This window comes from Chelonoidis abingdonii, chromosome 5 (genome assembly GCF_003597395.2).
Source record: "Chelonoidis abingdonii isolate Lonesome George chromosome 5, CheloAbing_2.0, whole genome shotgun sequence".
Classification (NCBI taxonomy): Eukaryota; Metazoa; Chordata; order Testudines; family Testudinidae; genus Chelonoidis; species Chelonoidis abingdonii.
The window spans coordinates 37,137,756-37,157,837 of NC_133773.1; the positions used below are offsets into that span (position 1 = coordinate 37,137,756).

General features: G+C 39.6%; 1 protein-coding gene across 1 annotated transcript in view; it reads left to right on the forward strand.

Annotated features, from left to right (window-relative positions):
* Window positions 1-20,082, forward strand: part of EIF4E (eukaryotic translation initiation factor 4E) — a 40,955-nt gene that overhangs the window by 9,095 nt on the left and 11,778 nt on the right. Inside the window, exons 2-5 of the mRNA XM_032792667.2 lie at window positions 5,600-5,706; window positions 12,075-12,170; window positions 17,981-18,044; window positions 19,963-20,076. Of these exons, the coding sequence (XP_032648558.1) occupies window positions 5,600-5,706; window positions 12,075-12,170; window positions 17,981-18,044; window positions 19,963-20,076 (381 nt within the window). The remainder of the gene's footprint in view (window positions 1-5,599; window positions 5,707-12,074; window positions 12,171-17,980; window positions 18,045-19,962; window positions 20,077-20,082) is intronic.

The following is a 20,082-nucleotide window of genomic DNA, read 5'->3' on the forward strand; positions in this document are numbered from 1 at the left end:
TAAAAAAGCTGTTATAACTATTGCTGGATGGAAACCAACAATAGTTGGTTTCTTAACTTCTTGAGGAAAATGTGTTAATCTTCATTTGGACACTTTATTTATTCCTGGAAGGTATACTAAAGGCCTTCTTTCTGTTCACGCACTTCCTTGCTACATAACCTCTTGTAACATCTCACTTGGGCTTCAGGTAATGTGTCATATTCCTGTTGTTACTGCTAGTTGCTTACCTAAGATCTTTGGTTTAAGAAAATGTATACGGTTAGGATAGCTACTCCCTTATTCACATACTTCAGTAGCTTCAAGTCACTTCCTCTTTTCTTCTTAGAACTTGATTAATTGCACAAATGTTATTGATTTTCTGTTTTTGCGCGTATCACTGTTAAACTACTAGACTATCCAATTAATTTAAACATTTTAATAAAATTTTGCCTGTGATGGTATTAGTTCAAGCTTTAGTCTCCAAACGAATAGCTGCGGAAAGTTGCTGAATGATCAAATAATATAATTAGATCAGAACCAGCCATTCTAGTGAACAGCTAGCTTTAAAATAGAATAATTCCATTTCTGAAAGTTCTGATCCTTTCATTTTAAAGGATTCTAACACTGTGAACACAACAGCCTAAAATATAGGTTGTATTTCTTGTCTGCCAGTCTTGGTGTTTAGCTTTGGTTTTTTTCCCCTAGGAAGAAGGACCCAAGAAGTAACTAAAATGGAAACTTAAATATGTTGCACTGTCTCCTTAGTCGGGCCTCACCTGTACTTAAAAATCTAGTACTGACATCTGTTCTAATCCAATGACTATGTAGCTGAATCTTGGTTCTTTTAACCTCAGTATAGTGCCTTTTGCTGTGCATGGGTTTAAGTGAATTCTTTATATATAGAGAGAGTTTTTTAATTTTTATTTATTTATTTTTGAGCTAAGTAGTTTTTAACTGTACTTTTTGGGAGTTAGTTTGCAAGAGTCACAATTGGTATCTTACAAATCTCGTTGTTTGTCTTCCCATTTTGTTACAGTAAAAGCTTTTTATGCGTCTCATTACATTGGAAGCTACTCAGCAGCTGTTCTCTGGGTCAGAGGGCTGTGTGGGCACGTAGCTGTAGGTTTTGCAAGTGATGGTAGCAGCCCTGATGAAGATGATTGAATCCAGTAGACAAAGCCTGTTTTAATCAGATGCTGTACACTTAACTAGAAAATCCACTTAATGTGGGGAAATTCCCAGGCCACTTGTTTATTCCCAGAGATGTGTAATAGGGATTGTAATTATGGCCTCTTGGGATAAAAGTTACAGTTGAATATTTAGTGGGTTTCTCTCCTGCTATGGAGCTCTTAATTGCCAGAGTGTGGTCCCTGCGAATCTTTGTGACATTTGTACTATGAAGAATAGTAGATGCAGAAGAAATTCCCAAAACACAGAATCCTGTTACCATATATATGTACTCGATATCTTTTTTAAAACTGAATGGGATCGTTCTGCCAGGTTTTCCAGGTGATGTCGATATCTGATTTTCTGTTCAGAAACTGTAATATATGTAGTGAGTACATTGAGCTGTCTACTACAGTGCATATAAGAGTAACAGGGGGTTGACCCTACAAAGGCTTCCAATTTAGCAGGTAACCAGGTTTGGATTTACTATGCTACCCTATCTGTATACCTTTGGGGAAAAAATCTAACAAAACTAGAGAAGGCAGATCTTTAAAAGTAAGCTTGTACCCGCTTGCTCGTCCTAAAACAAATTTCAGGTTTGAGAAATGCATTTAGTAAATGATAACAGTAAAATGTTAAGAAAATCTCATTTTAAATGATATTTTAGAAACTACTATTGCTAATGGTAATTTTACTAATAAACTATTTTAGGGCTCTAGCAATATGGGGATTATAAGAGTTTATACTAATCAATAATTGGCTTTAACAATCCAGCTGAAAGCTTTAAGCAAGTTTTACTAATTGGATTTGATACACTGCACATTTGATTAATAATGATAGATGCTTCACTGTGTAAACATTCAGTCTGATGGTCTGGGCAAGGGGTCGAATGTGAAAGATCAGAAGAAACTGTAACAAGCAAAAACTAAAATTTTGTTTTACCACTAAGTAGCTCACTCGGTTTTGCTCAACTTGATAGCGTTTGTAGTGAGCATAAACTGCTCTAGTTGAGAGTTAAACTTCTGTGTACCCGAAACTTATCCTCAACTCTGCTTTGAAGCACAAAACTCTGCTTCCAGTTTAATGGACTAGGTTAACTTTTGCAAGTGATAGCATACACAGCAGTGTTTAGATCTGATGGCATGTCTTATATTGCATAACTATCTCATAACTTGATTAGTTTTTGAGGGAGTCTTGTCATCCTGTGCCACAAGGATCATAGCTGGCTATTGCAGGGCCTTTGAAGTGAGTGAATCATTAGGACACTTGTGAATGACATCTTGAAAATGAACTTTTTAAAATGTTCACGTTAAGTTACTTGGTATCAGAATTGCTCTAACTAGAAGTATGAAATTTGATAGGCTGTTAGGTGGAGTGCCATGTCTTCTATTCAGTTTTGGTCCATACATGTGGTATCCATAAATACAATAAGCAAGTAAAAGATTTCTAGCACATGCATACCTAATATATTTTTCTAAAGCTATTTAAAACTTGCACTTTCTAGTTATCACTTTCCTTTTTCATTCCTAGTTAGTCTTGTATTGATTTTTCTAGCCTAGGTTGCACTGGACAGTTAGAAAAATAGATGACTAGTCTAGTGGGTTTAAAAAAAAAATCAGATGTTATTCTTTAGCTATTTAAAGAGCTGACTATTTAGTGGATCTGAGTAGGTTGCGCAATAGAAATAGATACAGGAAAAACAGCAAGTTTTCAAAACTTCCCGTTTGTACAATAAATATTAAAACAGTCTTGATGAAGACTTAGTGTTTGCAGAATTCTGGGTGGTCATAATTTATTTGTGTTTAATAAAACCAGTGAAGTACTGTGAACAAAACCAGCATTATTTCAAAATATGAATAGCTCCCCTGACCCCTACTTCTAGGTGATAGAAAAGATTTTGTTGCTAAAGTATAAAACCTAAGACTATATCAGATTGAGAGGATATTTATTTTTTCAAGCTCGTTTACTGTGTATATTTGACAGCATTTGTTGGCCATTTCATTGATTCCCCCTTCCCCCTCCCCCCCCACTCTGTGGGATCTTTCAGGTGGCTTCAGGAGGAAGAGTTCAATTTAAAAAAAAAAAATTGAATATGATTGGTAAACTCCAAAATGATCAGGAGGCTAACGGGGGGAGGTGGGAGGTAGCGGGGTGCATCCTGAAACTACTAACACTTGAATTTTGACTGATTTAATGGAGTGCCCTTTTTTAAAAGAAATTGTCATGTGAACCAAATCTGGCAACAGATTATAAAATAGAATACTACTACTTTTGGATATTGTAGTGAAGTCTATTAGTATATGAGTAATTTCTTAGTAAAATATTTCCACAGTTAAGGCAGGAGACTGTGCTGTCTGTATTGTATTTGAATCAGCAGTGAAGTCCTAAATATCAGTGCCTCAACAGTGATTTTCTGTGTAATCCATGTTGTTTGAAGAACGTTCTAGGTAAAATATGGTACTAACATAATCTCATACTTCTTTAAAAATCATAAAATGCTGCCACTTCATCTTCATGTTTATCCCTTCAGGTCCACTCCACTTCTCCTCAGTGTTCCAATAGCTCAGAAGCTGCTGGGACTGTGAATAACTTTTGAGAGGTGGGAAATCCATGTTCAAATCACTTCCCTTCAGGTGGGTGGAGGGATTGAACCAACCTGTGTCTCATCCTAAGTGAGTACCCTAACCACTGGGCTAAAGATTATAATGGAGGCTATTGCTGCCGCCTCCACCCTCTAGCTGTTTTGTATGAAATGTGCTTTGAGAAGGCATACGGGGGGTCTATCCCCACAGGCAAGTTGGCAGTGAAATGGAACACCTACTTTCACATGCTTTGAGGGATTGTACTGGGGCTCATGCATTGTGTACATACCGAAAGACAGAAATTTAGGATAACAGGGGACTTTTACAGTGAAAATTTAGGCACCTAGGTGCCTTCAGGGTTACACTTAGCAGGGATTTTGAGGCTCTCAGTAGTGCATAACTCCTGCTTCAGGTGCTGAAATCCTTTTGACTTGTCATGGCTGAACTTAATCTACTGCTGCACCGCTTCTCTTTGATCAAGACCATAAAGTCTAAAATTTTACCTAGTTTTTAAATCCTTTTTTGTGCCACTGGATTTAGGAGTCTCGAATATTTTTACATTTGGGTAGGTTTTGTTTTGTGTGTGGAGTGTAACTAAGTGCTAGTTATTGTGCAGAATCAGCTGTACACAGCTTTGTTTGCCTTAAATGTAGAATGAGCTGTCTTTCATCCCCTGTCTCGTGAATGTTACAGCAAGGATTGCAAATTGGAGTGGGATGGAGAGATGACAGTAGCGGCTGGAAATGCTTTATTATACTTTCTAAAGTTCTGAGGGAATGACTTTAATAGCCACAATGTCATGTTTGAAATTGTAGAATTAAATGACAAATAGGCTTGAAGAGCAACACACATCCTGAATTTTCTTCTCTACTCATGTTTTTTCCATATTCTGTTTTAAATTTAATAAATTCAGTGTATATTTGAGGTCTGTAGCACTTTCTCTAAAGCAAGTGTAGGATGATATTTTGAATCAAGGAGTATTGTAGTAGCAGGTCTTAATGGGTAACTTAAACTCATTGAGAGGTAAACTTCAAATCTGAGAATTACTTTTAGTTAACACTAGACTGCCGTTTAGAGCACGTATTTCAGCTCATACTTGCTTATGTTGGGAGTACAGGCATTGGAAATTACCCTGTTTGAAGTTCAGTACTTGTAGTGTTTAGTACTGGCTGCAGTAGTTTTGGAGTCAAGTAGCTCTCAAACCCTTAGGGCTAGAAAGAAGTTATGCAAATACATTGAAAGGCTGGCAATCTTTCTAGGGATTGGTAAAAGCAGCAAAGAATTCTGTGGCACCTTATAGACTAACAGACGTTTTGGAGCATGAGCTTTCGTGGGTGAATACCCATTTTGTCAGAGTAACACGGCTACCCCTCTAATACTTTCCAGGGATTGTTCATTAGATTCCAGACCTTTAAAATCAAATCATTCTAATAATCATCTTCCACCTCGCAATTCTGACATTTAATGGCCGCCTCCTCAGGAAACACAGATTGTGGAAGTCAGTGTTGTACGCTAATGGTTCTAAAACTAAAGTGCACAGCAGACTTTTGTGCCTTCTGGTACTTGGTAAAATAAGCTGTATAAACCGCATTGAAATCAAAGTGGGGGCTGGGGAAAGTCAAACAGCAAGCAAAATTACATGAATTTTCATAGTCCAATATCTTGTGACCTGTTAGAGTTTACGAGCATGTTGCATAGATGAGCACACATACTTGCAGGGCCATATATGTTTTTATGCTGTGATCCTGGACTGCTAATCAGAAGAAAGGTAGGGGAAGCTAATTCTCTGAAATAAACTTGAGAGTAGCAGCTAAGTGTTTTCAGAATACAGTTGAAGACACACGTTAATAATTTTGCTTTTCTTTATACAGGAAACCACTCCCAATCCTCAGACTTCAGAAGAAGAGAAAACTGAAACAGCACCAACTCAGGAGGTTGCCAGCCCTGAACAGTACATTAAGCATCCACTACAAAACAGGTGAGCCATGTTGTTCTGTCACCAGGCTTTGTGATTCTACAAGTAAATACGCCCCCTCAAAATTCTCATAGTTGCTATTTTGTCAAATAATTATTGTGTTTTATAGAGAAGTTTTGTGTTTTCACTTTTTCTTCATAAACTTTCAGCCTATTCTAACAAATTTTTTCAGTGACCCTCATGAAGAAATAAACACCCAATTGTACTGGTTCTGAGTTCATCTTCTGTTGTAACTGAAACTATTAATAATAGTGACAGAGTAGCTGAGATCTCTTCCCTCTGCATATTTTCTTATTGCAGCCAAGATGCTCTGAAGGTGGTGGGGAGAGGCAAAGTTCGTTCTTCTATCAGTCAGGGGCAGGTGGAGCTTCACGTGTGTCAGACAACCAAAAGTGGATAATATCAAAAATTGAGCCCCTATCAAGCAGGGTCCAGAAATGTACTTTGATAGAAACCATAATGTACTGTTCGATCCCAGCAACTAAGTGCTACGGATCTGGGCATCACATGTAAAGTTAGCTCTAGATGTCATTAGGGAGTTACGCACCCTCATCTTTCATGTATTTTTCTTAAAGTTTTCATGGTCGTACTACACTGATGGAAGCAGTAGTGGTAGACCAATTGAGCAGCTGTTTTCATCAGGGTTGGACAACAAGTTGGTGAAACTCTACTGGCTAGTCAGTATTAGTGTTCCCACTTTGCTATTACCAGTGGCAATGCAATGCTGCAAAATTCTAAGAAAAATGTAGTACAGAACTACAACGTTAAGTGAGGAGTTAATGTTCCTGAAAAATGCAACTTTAAATGAAACAATGTTAAGCGAATCCAATTTCCTCCTAAGAATTAATGTAAATGGGCGGTGGTAGGTTCAAGGGAGTTTTTTTTTTTGCCGGACAAAAGGCATTCTATACATTTTAAACAAGCAATTTAATACTACACTGGCCGGAGTCGTGGGCATGTGCTGTCTGTTTACAAACATATTGTACATACAGTACTGTACTTTAGTTGGGAGGTGCCCCTGCCTTACCCTACACAGGCACAGCCCACTGGCACTGGAGATGAGGCAGGCAAGAAGGCTGAAGGTGGTGTAGGCTAGGAGAAGCACATTGCGCAGCAGCGGCAGCTTCCCCTCCTCTGTAAGCACCGGGGGGGGGGCGGGGGGCTCAACCCTCAGCCTGCCCACTCCCCCCTTCTCCAAGCCCCCATCCTTGTCCTGCCTCTTCTTCCTCCCCACCTCCTCCCCCTTTACTTCCCACGCTGCAGCCTCACTCCTCCCCCCTCCCTCCACTCCCTTCTAAATTCAGCAAGCCACGCCAGCAGGAGGCAGGGGAGGGAGTGGGGGAGGCATGACGAGTTCTCGCTCCTACCCCCTCCCTCCTGCCTGGGGCAATCAGCTGGCTTGTGGTGTTTAGGGAGGAGGAGCAAGGACTCGGCACGCAGGCTCCCCCTCCCTCCCGTCTGCCTTCTGTCCAGGGCAGTCAGCTGACTTGCGGTGTTCAGGAGGGACGGGGAGCCTGCTTGCTGAGTCCTTGTTCTTCCCTCCTTCCCCCAAAAAGCCGCAAGCCAGCTGATTGGCGGGGGAGTGGGCGTAGGGAGGCTTCCAGCTGTGGAGAAAGCAGGCAGCCAAACAAGGTAAGAGTGTAGTATTGCACAGCTTTAGATGAGCATGTTCCCTAATTGATCAGCAACGAAACAACATTAACTGGGACGACTTAAAGTGAGGAGTTACTGTATAGGTGTTAGTTATTAATATTTTAAAACAATATTCACAAGACCACTTATGAAAATGTTAGTTTTGAGTAAAATATTCTGAGCTTAGGATATCGATTTGGGGAATTGATTTAAATCATAATTTGTTTAGTCAACTTTTCCATTTGTACTACAGTTATTTTTAAGAAGTGCATTCTCTTTGGTTGATATAACCATTAAAACACGTTGATTTACAAATAAATAGAGCATTTACACCAAATTTGGTGTATCTTTTTGCTACATTGGAGGATATACTATAACTATTGGGTAGCTTAAAATTTGCAGATTCTTATTCTACATTTTACTGTTAGAAAATGGTGAATGACCTATTTATTTACTAGATAAGTAACTTTTTGCTCTTGATTTGTCTCAAGCTGCATTAGGATGGCAATTGGAATCTAAAGAAACACAAAACAAACTTTTTTTTTCTTTTTTTAGAAAACATGAAATGTTTTGCATACATAAATTTGTATTATCAGAACGTGTTCCATATTTACAACTAAATGATTTATTAACAGACTAGAGGGGTTAACTGTAGACAGTGAATTAAACTGATTATTTCAGATCAGCCTGGGCAATTTTTCAGATATGCGGAAGTGAGAATGACTGGAGTTTGTTAGTTAGGCTGTTCTTCAAACATTTAGAACTGGTAGATCTGATCTCCCTCCTCATTTGTATTTGTGGACTATAAGAGAGACAAGTGTTCATGCTTTTTCAATTCCCACTTAGTTTCTGGACTTTGAATGAATTAGCTCAAATGAAGAAAATACTCCTGTGCTTGCAGAAGAGGTTACTATTGTCAAACTCTGGTTCCCAGGATTTAGCTAATGACTTTCTCCAGTTCAGTTGTGACCTTCTTCATACTTTTATTGATGATGGTTTACTGCTTGAATGGTTCACAGTTGGCATGATTGATTGGGTGATTATTAGATGCCCACATCACGGCAGCACCATCTTTAGCAGTTAAGCATCTACCCGGTTCATTGGACTGAGAATATTGGCAAAAAAATGTTTAAAGTAAGTGCTTCAACCATCTGCTTCTTTACTACCTGAAGTTTAACTTTGTGGTAGGTATTTCTTTCTTCAGTGTCTCTTGAAGTTCTTTGCAGATTTCAGCAGCATCAGCAATGCAGCAGTAATCTTTCCACTGTTTTGTCCCAGGGTATGGAAATAGCTTTCAGTAAATTCAGCATAGGTTCTACATTTCTTCCTAGTCTGATGTTGACTACTTTAGCTGTGATAGTTCCATCTGTTTTGTCACGATTTTCTTCACAAATTATAAGAATAGGCCAATTCTTAATATAGCCCAGAATATTCAACAACTGGCTTCTATCATACATCTTGGGGGACAATTGGTTTGGCTCCTCCTGCTCTCTGCAGTGCAGCTAAATTGAAGTGGTTGTCATGGTTTACAGGATTGGTGCTATATGCCCAGCTTTGGAACATCCTCTTGGAGGAACGCTTCTATGTTCCCAACCCCCAAGGAGTTGGTCTCCCTTTCATGATAGGCTACATGCCCTCACCCTCTCCTTAGATTGAATCTCTGGGGCTGCAGCACTCCTGCTTCAAACTAGGATCTCTGCTCGGTCAGTCTAATTGAGATAGACTCCTGGTTAGAGACTTGTATGCTCTTCAGGCATTTTTGGACTTCTCCCAGTATTTGCAAAGACACTCAAAAAGCATTTTCAAAATAGTACGGTTCATTAGTCAATTGGAACATAGCATTGGAAGTCCTTAGGTTAGCACAGAGAAATCAAGGTTAAAGCATAGACATTCTGGTCAGCTCAGAGCAGTTCACCAGCCAAGCTGTAGAGAAGTCAGTTTTTCAGGTTCTGTCTCCACCTGACCATAGTCAGTTCCCAGGTTAGAACCCACTCTTATTCCTCAGCCTCAATTCTCAGTCCATTCTTCTTGTGATTGAGGTTTCTCCTCAGCTTCCCTGCTGAGAGGTGGGGAAATCCTCTCCCTCTCTGGCTCTGCAGTTGCTCCATGTCAGTGTCCTGATAATTGGGCTTTCCAATGTCTCTTTCAGTTGATATGGATCAGCATAGGCCAGTCCTTTTTAATGAACCCTTCATTTTGCTCAGACAGGCAGCACACACAAACCTGTCTTTTAGCCTGCCCTGAGACACACACAGGATTCATAAAAATAGTATCTCAAAAATTCCCACTTTGTCACAGTTATTACCCAAATATTTTGCAATTTCAACGTTTTGCTTTATTACTGGAGTTGCATCTTTTAGCCAAAGACTTAAATACATCAGATGAGCACTGCACCCCTATAAGTTTCAGATTCCCTTCATTATTTTCTTCTAAATTTCTTCTCATCTTTGCTACATTTGCAGCATTTTCTGTGACATAGCTACATGCGTCAAGCTTTAATTTTTGTTCAGTTTGTTACAGCTTTTATTGCTACTTTTAAGTATTACTGCTGTATGGGTATATCCTGATATATCAATTGGTTCTGTAAAATAGAGAACTCCAACTTCTGTTGGCAGAGACAGACTCTCTACTTGAGCCTTGTGTACATTGTTCTACCAATCAAGACTCAGTTAATGAATTTCCTATCAATGCTTTTTGCACACTGTTCAATTTCCTCCTCAAACCTTGTATACGGCAATGTCTGTTCTGCTGGGTGGAATGTAGCCTGGTCATAATGATTTAACCATGTAAGTAAAAATTTGTGTTCTGGACAAGGCAAGAGGGAGAATGTGTTGCATAAATGAACCATGTAATTTGTTCATCTATGAAGTTTTGCTGGAATTGGCTGGTACTGATTATGAACTCATCCATGGTTTTACTGGATGCTGAAGTTCTATTTTTGATGCAGGTAATTTACTGTCTGGTGTAGATTTAGCTGCAGCACTGCTGGTGGTACCAGCATATGGCATGAAGTGGTAGATGTTGCAGATAGACATTCATAACCCCGTATGTCTAAGTTGGGCACTGAAACAAAATGGTAAAAAAGTCACTCTTTCAGTGCACTGCTTTGAAAAAATGAGGTTGTAAATGAAATTCCTCTTATTGCAGCTGTTTGTACCACTGTTCAAATTATATAATTTATTGTAAACCCAGTTTGATAGGAAAACTAATGAACAAACTATAAGGATTATCTAAATCTATTTAAAGCCGTATCTCTAGTCATATTTTTGTGAAAATTCATAAATGTACTTTTAAACCAGAAGTCTTCATTTACACTGCTTATACTGAGCAATAAAAAAAATTTAGTAGTCCTGTAGAAATTGTAAAAATGTAATTGATAAATACTCTCACAATTGTATACATTGTATAAATGTACCAATTATATTTTGAATACAAACATTTTGAAATTCATAAGTAATCTACCCAAAACACAAATTTGACAATCTAAATTGTCATTTCCTAGCATAGTAAGACATGCTAGGAAGTCCATAAGGATGGTGCAGAAAAAAGTTTGCTAGCCAGCTGATTCAGATTTTTCAGACATCTCCACATCCTGGTCAAAGTCATTGCCTTCTGAGGAGCATTTTTCATGTTTGTCTGATAACCGGGCACTGCCTCTCTTTGTTTCACTTTTTACATGTGGCATGTGTTTGTTTTCTTGAATATCTTGAAAATATTCCCGAGTACAGACTTTTTTGTGACTTGTAGCCGTGGCAGTTTTTTTCCAGCAGTTTCTGGGTGTTGAAATGAACACTAGAGGTTGCACTCTGAAGAGTGTTCTCTCTTCTTCCCAGAGTGTCCTGCTTAGATACCAGTGTTGCTCCTTCCTGGTTGTGAGATAGCTCTACTCTGAGTGCAGTGATGAAATCTAGCGTGCCTTTAAGTTTTAATCTGAGCAAAGAATGAGAATTTAAGTAAAATAATATAAGGCAAATATTTACAGATTGCCTTTAAGATTTCTCATTAAAGCTTGTTGTCATCAATAAGGTTAAATGTCAGCTTCATTTTTTAATCTCTAATCATTACAATATGAAGGAAGTGCTTCTTGGCATGTGTGCTGAGACGAAATCATTCTAATCTTTCATCAGAATCTATTTGAAAGAGATGCCTAGGTGAAGGAGACAAAGGACTCTAATCACATAGAGAAGAGGCTCCCAAACTATATCTGACCTTCATATTCCATCACTTCATGGCAGTTTTAAAAGAAAGGTGGTATGTGAACCTTTAAAGTTTGGGAACCACTGACATAGCATGCTCCTAACATGACCAGTCAGCAGTCTTTCGCAGATACAGCCAAGAGTCCACTTTGATGTACACAGCTGCAGTTTACCTATAAGCACAACTAAAACCTTGTTGTGAGGCTCAAGCAAATGGTCATTCAGTCATGAGTGTAACACTGATCGCTTATATAAAACCTTTCAAAAAGAATTTTTAATAGCTGCTCATAAATGTGTGGTTAGGCCTCCTAATACTTCTCTATGTTGAGACTCAGAAGCTGTCACTTTCCCAAGATCCAGAATTGGATTTCAAGCCTGTTTCTCTTCTGAATTTCTCCTGCCACCTAGGAACTGGTACTGAGTTTCATTCTGTTACCTCAGTGGCAGTCTCATATCTTCTCTGTACTTGTTATCCAATAAGTGTACTCAAATCTCTTCAGTTCTGACTTATTTTTAATGTACAGTACATCATTTTATCTTTAGGTGGGCACTCTGGTTCTTCAAAAATGACAAAAGCAAAACCTGGCAAGCAAACCTTCGTCTGATCTCAAAGTTTGATACTGTTGAAGATTTTTGGGCGTAAGTAAAGCTTTTAATCCACATGCTAATCCTGTGAAATATTGGGGAAGTAGTTTGACATTCCTCTCTGTATTAGCAAAAAGGTACTTATTAGCTACTAACTAAATGTTAGTTTCTGGAGTGTAAATTGGAATGTGTCTCAACTGTTTGGGGTGGACATCTTAATCTTTAGAATGAGAGACTTTTTCAAAAAACCAAACTTGTATATAAACTATTTCTTGATTTTTATTTATTTATTTATTTTTTTAAATTTTTTTGTGTGGTTTAAATCCATCATATTTTACTGCTTGCATGGATGGGATGAAATGGTAATTGTATTGATAATAAAGAGATTGTTCTGCCTTGCAGTCTGATATTGCAATGTATGTAGGTCTAAAGGTTCAAATATTGGCTTTATTACATGTAGACTAGATTTTTCAGGGTCATAAACAGAAGCCTTAACTCTGCTTTTGGTGAAATAATTTCATGTGCACAATATCCTGTACCGGAAAAGTTTGGCCAGAAATTATTAGTGACTTTTGGTCCCCAACTTGAGGAACCTTAGAGGGGCCTGTTTCTCAGAGGTCAGGTGCTTGCTTGTTTTCTGAAAAAGAGGCCCCCTTTAAGGTGCCTCAGGTTAGACACCAAAAAATCACTAGTCACTTCTGAATCTCTTGGCCTTGTTATGCACATTTTGAAAACACCTTTCCTGTTTATCAAGCAGAGTGATTAGAAATAACTAAGCAGGTTATATGTACAGTATTCTCAGGGGCTTGGGGTATTGGTGAATTGAAGCTATATTAAAGCTCCTTATTTGTATAACAGATAGATACTGGGCAGAGTACCATAGATCTCAATGAAACTGGGGAAACCAGATATTTGGAAACCAACTAAAATCTCCCCACTGCACCACATTTCACCTCACTTGTGAAATTGTCTTGGCCATCCAAGGATATAGATTCTGTCACATGATTGGTACTATGAGTCCCATAGGAATTAAGTGAAACAGGAAATTTCAGAGCATTTCAGAAGAGGGTAGAAGGGAAAATAATTTCTGTATTGAATGCTCCCAAAGTCTGTTAGTGACTGGGCTGCAACAGCAGCTCCTGAACCATAGGCATGAGCTCTTCAATGATTTTGGTTCTGTTGGGTTGCTTTTACTGAAATTAAAGAGGCTGTCTTTTAAGTGTCTTGCATAATGTAATGTAAATTGGGACAATGCATTGGGGAAAATGGAGGAAGAGAGTATGTGTTTTTGAGGGTGGGATGTGGTTGACAGAGCGAAGACATATTGGTGCTTAACCTTTTTGAAACACCGACTCTCCACCTTCTGAGTAGCAAGGTCACCGAGGATTTTGTTGGCTTCTGCCCTCTGGATGTGAGAGCTGGGAAAACTGGAAAGTGCTAACGTGAGATGGAAAAGGTGCTCTTTATGTTGGTGTGGGACACTCATGGGAATAACAAGTGGAAATAATAGTTACTGGGATGTTAGAGGGATTGTGTTATAATGTGATTGTTGGACAGGAGAGTTTTTGTGTGGATAGTGTGGGAAAAATCTGTGTGCAAGTGGCCTACTCTGGAGTTTGTTTAGGCAATCAGTTTTGGCAGTTGCATCATAGGATGGTTGTCAAGTTGAGTGAACATGCTTGGAACCTGGAGATCTTGGATGAGGTGTGTGGGTCAGTTGTGTGAGCTTTGGCTTCTCTGCATTGTTGTGATGGGCAAGGAAAGACAACGATCTCACTGGTCTTGCCATTTCTGGGGAAGCAGTTTTTGGCAGATGTAAACCTTGTCCTCATTCGTGCTGTTAATGCGTGGTTGTATGCTAATAAAGTTGATCATGGATGGGTTTGGGCATGCATGTTACCAAGGCGTAATGCGCTCTGCTGGTTGTATGAACTAGCAGAATATTTACTAACCCAGATGACTCCACAGTCAGGAGTTGTCTACAGCACCAGTTGCAGCAGGGGCGGGCAAACTTTTTTGGCCTGAGGGCCTCATCAGATTTTGTAAATTGTATGGAGGGGCTGGTTAGGGGAGGGGGTCGTGGCCCAGCGCCAACCTCCTGTCTGCCCTCCCCTGGGATTCCTACCCCATCCAACCCCCCATCTTCCCTGATTGCCCCTCTGGGACCCCTGCTCCATCCACACACTGCTACCCCATTCAACCCCCACGCTCATTCCTGATGGCCCACCCAGGACCCCTGCCCCATCCAACAACCCCTTCTCCCTGTCCCCGGAGCTGCTGTCTCTCGCTGCCTCATCCAACCCCGCCTCCTTCCTGACTACCCCCTGGGACTCCTGCCCCCATTCAACTCCCTGTTCCCCCAACCCCTATTCACACCCCCGCCCCTTTACCACCACCCCGAATTCCCCTGCCCTCTGTCCAAACTCCATCCTCATCGCTCTTTCTAAGCAAGCACCTTTATTAAGGTAAAAGCATTACAAAGAAAACATGTTCAAAACAATAAAAATTCTTCAGGTGCTTGCTCATGTCAGTTCCATTGTAGGGGTGTGTGCTTGCCACATGCACCAGTGCTGGAAGTTTTTCCCTCCGTGATATCCATTGGGGACCAGCTGTGCTGCCCTCTTGACTGGTGCACACATGTACCAGTATACAGGGCACCTCTGGCTCCTCTCCCTCAGTTCCTTCTTACCACCAGTGACAGTGCTGGAATGTTTCCTTGCCTCGGCAAGCTTACCTATCTCAACTATGCCTAGTTGTGAATCTCTTGTGTATATAGTTCTTAAAGTTTATATAGTTTTAGTTCCCTTAATGCATAAGATAGTAATAGCTAGTCCCCTGCGGGATTTAGCCTAGGAATGGGGCCCTGATCCCTGGGCTTCAAGCCTTGTTACTGCTGCAAAAAAACCCTATGCGAGTCAGCGATCCCCATCCGAGCTGTCTGAAGTGCTTGGGGGAAACCCATGTGAGTGACAAGTGTCTCGTTTTTAAGAGTGTCAATCCTCAAACCAAAAAGGAGCGAGACATTTGATTTAGAGTGCTCCTTATGGAGTTAACCCTTGGACTCCGCTCCAAGCACTGCAACCTCTCGGTATGCTGCGAACTCAGGGGCTATGGTCGCGGGAGGAGCTCGCGCTACATATAAACGTCGGGGAGCTTAGAGCCATCCATCTGGCTTGCGCAGTGTTCCTTCCCCACCTGTCCAGTTGGGTGATGCAGGTGTTGACTGAGAAAATGGCCTCCATGTTCTATGTCAGTTTGCAAAGGGGAGCTCATTTGTCGGCTCTGTCCCAGGAAGCTCTTTGTCTGTGGGACTTCTGCATCCAGCATGTAATTCACCTGGAAGCCTTGCATCTCCTTGGTGTCTGGAACAAGCTAGTGGATCACCTTAGCAGGTCCTTCTTTTACCACAAGTGGTCCCTCCACTTGGAGGTGGTCAAGATGCTCTTTCAGAAGTGGGGAGCTCCCCAAATGAACCTGTTCACCACCAGACAGAACAGAAAGTGCTATCGATTCTGCTCTCTGCAAGGTCTTGGCAAAGACTTGCTTTCTGATGCTTTTCTCCTGTCTTGTTCAGGACACCTAATGTATCAGGATTTGATTTAAATTACTAGTCAGGAAGACTCGATTTTAATCATGGATTTGTACATAAGAGTGCATTCTTATATGTATTAAGGTCATAACCAATTCTTCACAACTCAGAGATAGATACAGGTTTCATTTTTAGAAGGTACACACTATACATCTTTAAAGTGATTTATTTTGAAAACTTTTCAGATTAGTTTTACAGCTATATCAGAAAATGAATGATTGTTTGGTTATTTCATTCACCAAGGGTAATTGAAACAGTTCACCTCCCAATGACTTCATAAATATCTCCAATTCACAGGTTAATCATTAATATGTGGAGGATTTTCTTGCCATGCTGTATTGGGAGAACATCACCCAGGCAGACATTTAAATTGTTTTATTTAACTAAAACAAGAACGTTATGTATTCTGGATTTTTTTCTTCAACATCAAACATAGTATTTTAACAAAACAAGCATAGGAATTTTTGAATTTAAACATTCAAGTGTTTTAAAATCAGTTTTTTTTGTTAACATTGTTTTTAATTAAAATAGTTAAATGAAACATGGTCTGTAACATGGTCTTCAGTATACACGTTCACAACGCATTATGCTATCACTCACCAGGCCAGAGATGACACTGGTTTTGGCAGAGCTGTGTTGCAGTCAACATGTCCCTGAACTCCTACCCGCATCCGGAGGTATTGCTTAGGAATCACCTACAATGGAATGGACATGAGCAATCACTTAAAGAAAAAATGGTTACTAACCTTTCATAACTATTGCCCTTCGAGGTATGTTGCTCATATCCATTCCATGACCCACCCTCCTTCCCCTCTGTTGGAGTTCTGGCAAGAAGGAACTGAGGAGAGGGGTGCCAGTTGTGCCCCTTATACCAGCACATATGCGCGCCACTCCAGATGGCGCCAGAGTTAGTCCCCTATGTATGCCACAGATTGAAAACTTGGGTCACTTGTGCATGTTGCGAGTGTACACACCTATTATGGAATGGACATGAGCAACACTGCTCGAAGAACAACATTTACAGGAGGTTACTAGCCAGTTTTTTATACATGCATGCTAAAAGCTGACTAGAGGTCACCCATCAGTCTTATGGAGCCCTAGTAAGCCAAAGTCTTTCAAACCCTTCTGCAAGGATTGGGGCCCCCATTGGACAGAAGATTCTGTCCATTTCCCTGGATCAGAAAAAGGACCTTGTGTCCATTTAAGTTCATCCTTCTATACCAAAAGCCCTTTCTTTGTCTCCTAGTCTCTGGAAAACCCACCTTGAATCAGTATATCCCCAACCACTCCAGGGTATGGTACTTGTCTAGAGCGATTTGCCTGAAACACCCCCTCCTCACTCTTTTTAGTTCCTATAGGAGCTGTGGTAACTCTCCACCATGGGAGTAAATCAGTCGTATATAAACTATTTATGATCCCCAAAGATATTGCACGTGATTGCAATATTTGTTACAACAGCATCCTTTCCTCCCCACACTCCTCCAATTTTGTGCATTAAGCCCCTCGCCACCCCATTTTCAAAATTTGTTTTTTCCTGTGCATTGCTTGGTGGTGAGCACTTCCTTTTGGCTCAGTATACACTTCACTTCTGAGTCTTGCACACTTGTTTCTTTTTCATCCTTATTTGGTTGTCAAATATTCTGCCTGCATATCTCCACCCTTGGAGTAATGTAATAGATGTTCATGAGGTAGAATATGACTCTTAAAACACATCTTCTGGATGGAAGAGCCACAGAATCCTAAGCCTTTATCTTTCTACTACAATATACAAAATAAATGAATTTTATTCAGTGGATGTCCTGAACGTTAATGTGATAAACTTATATGAAATATTAACTGAGGTTTGCTTAAGTCAAGACTTGGGTTTAGGTGGTGAAAATGGCAATATTTTTTTAAAATGATAGTTGGTAGCATGTATCCCAGTGAGAGGATGTAAACCAGTTTCTGTCCTGTTTCATAGAACTCAGTACTTTTTAAAGAGTTAAATAAGTAACATCTCTACTAAAAAGTGGTTTGACATCAGAATATAAATTGATACGCATTTTTATATTGGGTTTCTATACTGCTGAAGTTGGGGTAGCTTCACAAAGAAATTTTAATAACTTGATTTTAATGTACTGTTCAGTTTGATTTAAGCATGTTTTGTCAGTCAAACTCCGAGCTGTATGGATTTGGCTTTCTTAAGCCTTTCAAGAACAATATTGTACCTTTAGAAGCTGCTGAACTTTTTAAATGTATTTCTTATAATTATGTGTTTTTCTTTGTTTTCAAATAGTTTATACAACCATATCCAACTCTCTAGTAATTTAATGCCTGGCTGTGACTACTCACTTTTTAAGGTACGCCCAGTAAGCTTTTTAAAATTATTAATGTAAATCACAATCTTATATAACTGTTTTCTTGAATAAGTAAAGACACCATGATCAAAATTTTTAAAATGACTAGTGATATTGGGAGCCCAGCTGGTGGAGATGTGTTGAAGGGGCCTGACTTTCAGAAAGCGCTGAGCACCTTCCATCTGAAAATCAGGCTCTTTTAAAATGACTGAAGTTGGGCACTCAGAATCACTAGTTGCTTTGAAAATTCAGTCCCATAACCCTACTGATGCATTGGTTTTCATCACACACTATCTTATTTGTGCCTGCATTGTAAGAATTTTACAAGATATAAGCCCAAGTACTTGATATGATCAAGTTTCAAAGTTTTTAATAGTGCAAAAGATCTTCCATTCATTACTTTACATAATGTGATTTTTGGGGCTGCAACAAAGGGGGTCACATGGCTGTTTAACTAGTACTTTATACATAATAAAACTTTCCCATATTATTTTAAGTGAACGTAGTGTTTATGAAAGTTAACAAACAAAGCAGGTTTTATAGAGGTTTTCTTGCTTGCTGGCAACAGGCACATCACTGGCAACAGCTTTATAAGCTTTCCCTGGTGATCCTGCCAGTGGCCTTCTATCTTGACGTAGAGGAATAGCTTCTCAGGGCAGTGAAGTAGTTTGATCTCTCTGTGACTACCAGTAAGTGCCAAATATGGGAAAGTGACCTGACATCTTTAACTGCCTTTCCACTTTCAGCTTTCATTAAAAGTTCTGTGAATCACAGATATTGAATTGTAGCTCTTCTCTGAAAACTTACTATTAAAAATATTGTTTTATATATCAAACACTGCAACGTTAATAGCCTTATGGGAGTGGGAGCTGGGTTCTTTTCTGACTAGTGCCGCAAGTGTTAAGTAAGTTCCAATTGCAAAGCCTTCATTGCTGGCAATGCATGAATCAGAAAACACTGTTTGCCTTTTAAATGATAGGTTGACTTTTTTGCAAGGATAGCAGCTTTAAAAAAAAATTATTTGTAAACTCTGCATATTTTGCTCTGGAATTCATTGACGCTGTAAACAGTGAGTGCCATGATGACATTTTGACTAAATCACTCTTTGAAGTAAGCAGCTTTTCCACTTTGCACCTGAGTAAACTGAAGCACAGAGATTCAGTAACCTGGCCAAAATCACACAATCTTGGTGGTCAAATTGAAGAATAAAACTCAGGAGTCCTTGGTAAAAAGAAAAGTGTATGGTAGTAAGTTTCAGATCTTGGGGTCATTTGACTCAGGCTTGGGCTGTGGGGCTAAAAATAGTTGGATGGATGTTCCTCCTTAGGCTGGGGGCTGGCCACAGTAGCCTGTTTCCTTGGCAAGTTTCAGGGTCTGGACTCTAGCCCAAATCTAAATATATACACGGCTATTTTTAGCTCTGCAACCCTCAGCACCCCACCCCCACCCCTGCAAGCCGTGGTCAGTTGACCCGGTTTTGAAACTCAGTGCCACAGGTTTTAGTTTGCAGTGTAGGCATACCCCCTTGTTTTTAATTACTGGTTATGTTGCCCAGTTTCATACAGGACTAAACAAATGTCTCACCTGGGCATATTTGAACCAGTTTACATGGAGCATTCTGTAGCAGACTTCGTTACTTATTTGTGACTTTACTATACAAATAAGAATTCAGCCATCTAGGAAATATTAAATTTTTAGTTCCTAAATTTCTCCATTACTATTTAGCATGAAACTGGTGTTGCTCTTAGTATTCAGTGTTCCTACCCTAGAATAAGGTACTCTGTGGGGAAAAATCATTTACTGTTCTTAAATTGTAAATTCTGTTCTTGTGTTCCAATTTAAATGTTACTTCCCCTTTTATGTTGTATAATAAAATACAAATAAGATATTTTGCCATTCTGTCTTACTCTACGTTTTGTAGGATGGAATTGAACCTATGTGGGAAGATGAGAAAAATAAGCGAGGAGGACGATGGCTAATTACACTAACTAAACAGCAGAGAAGAAATGATCTTGATCGCTTCTGGCTAGAGACAGTAAGC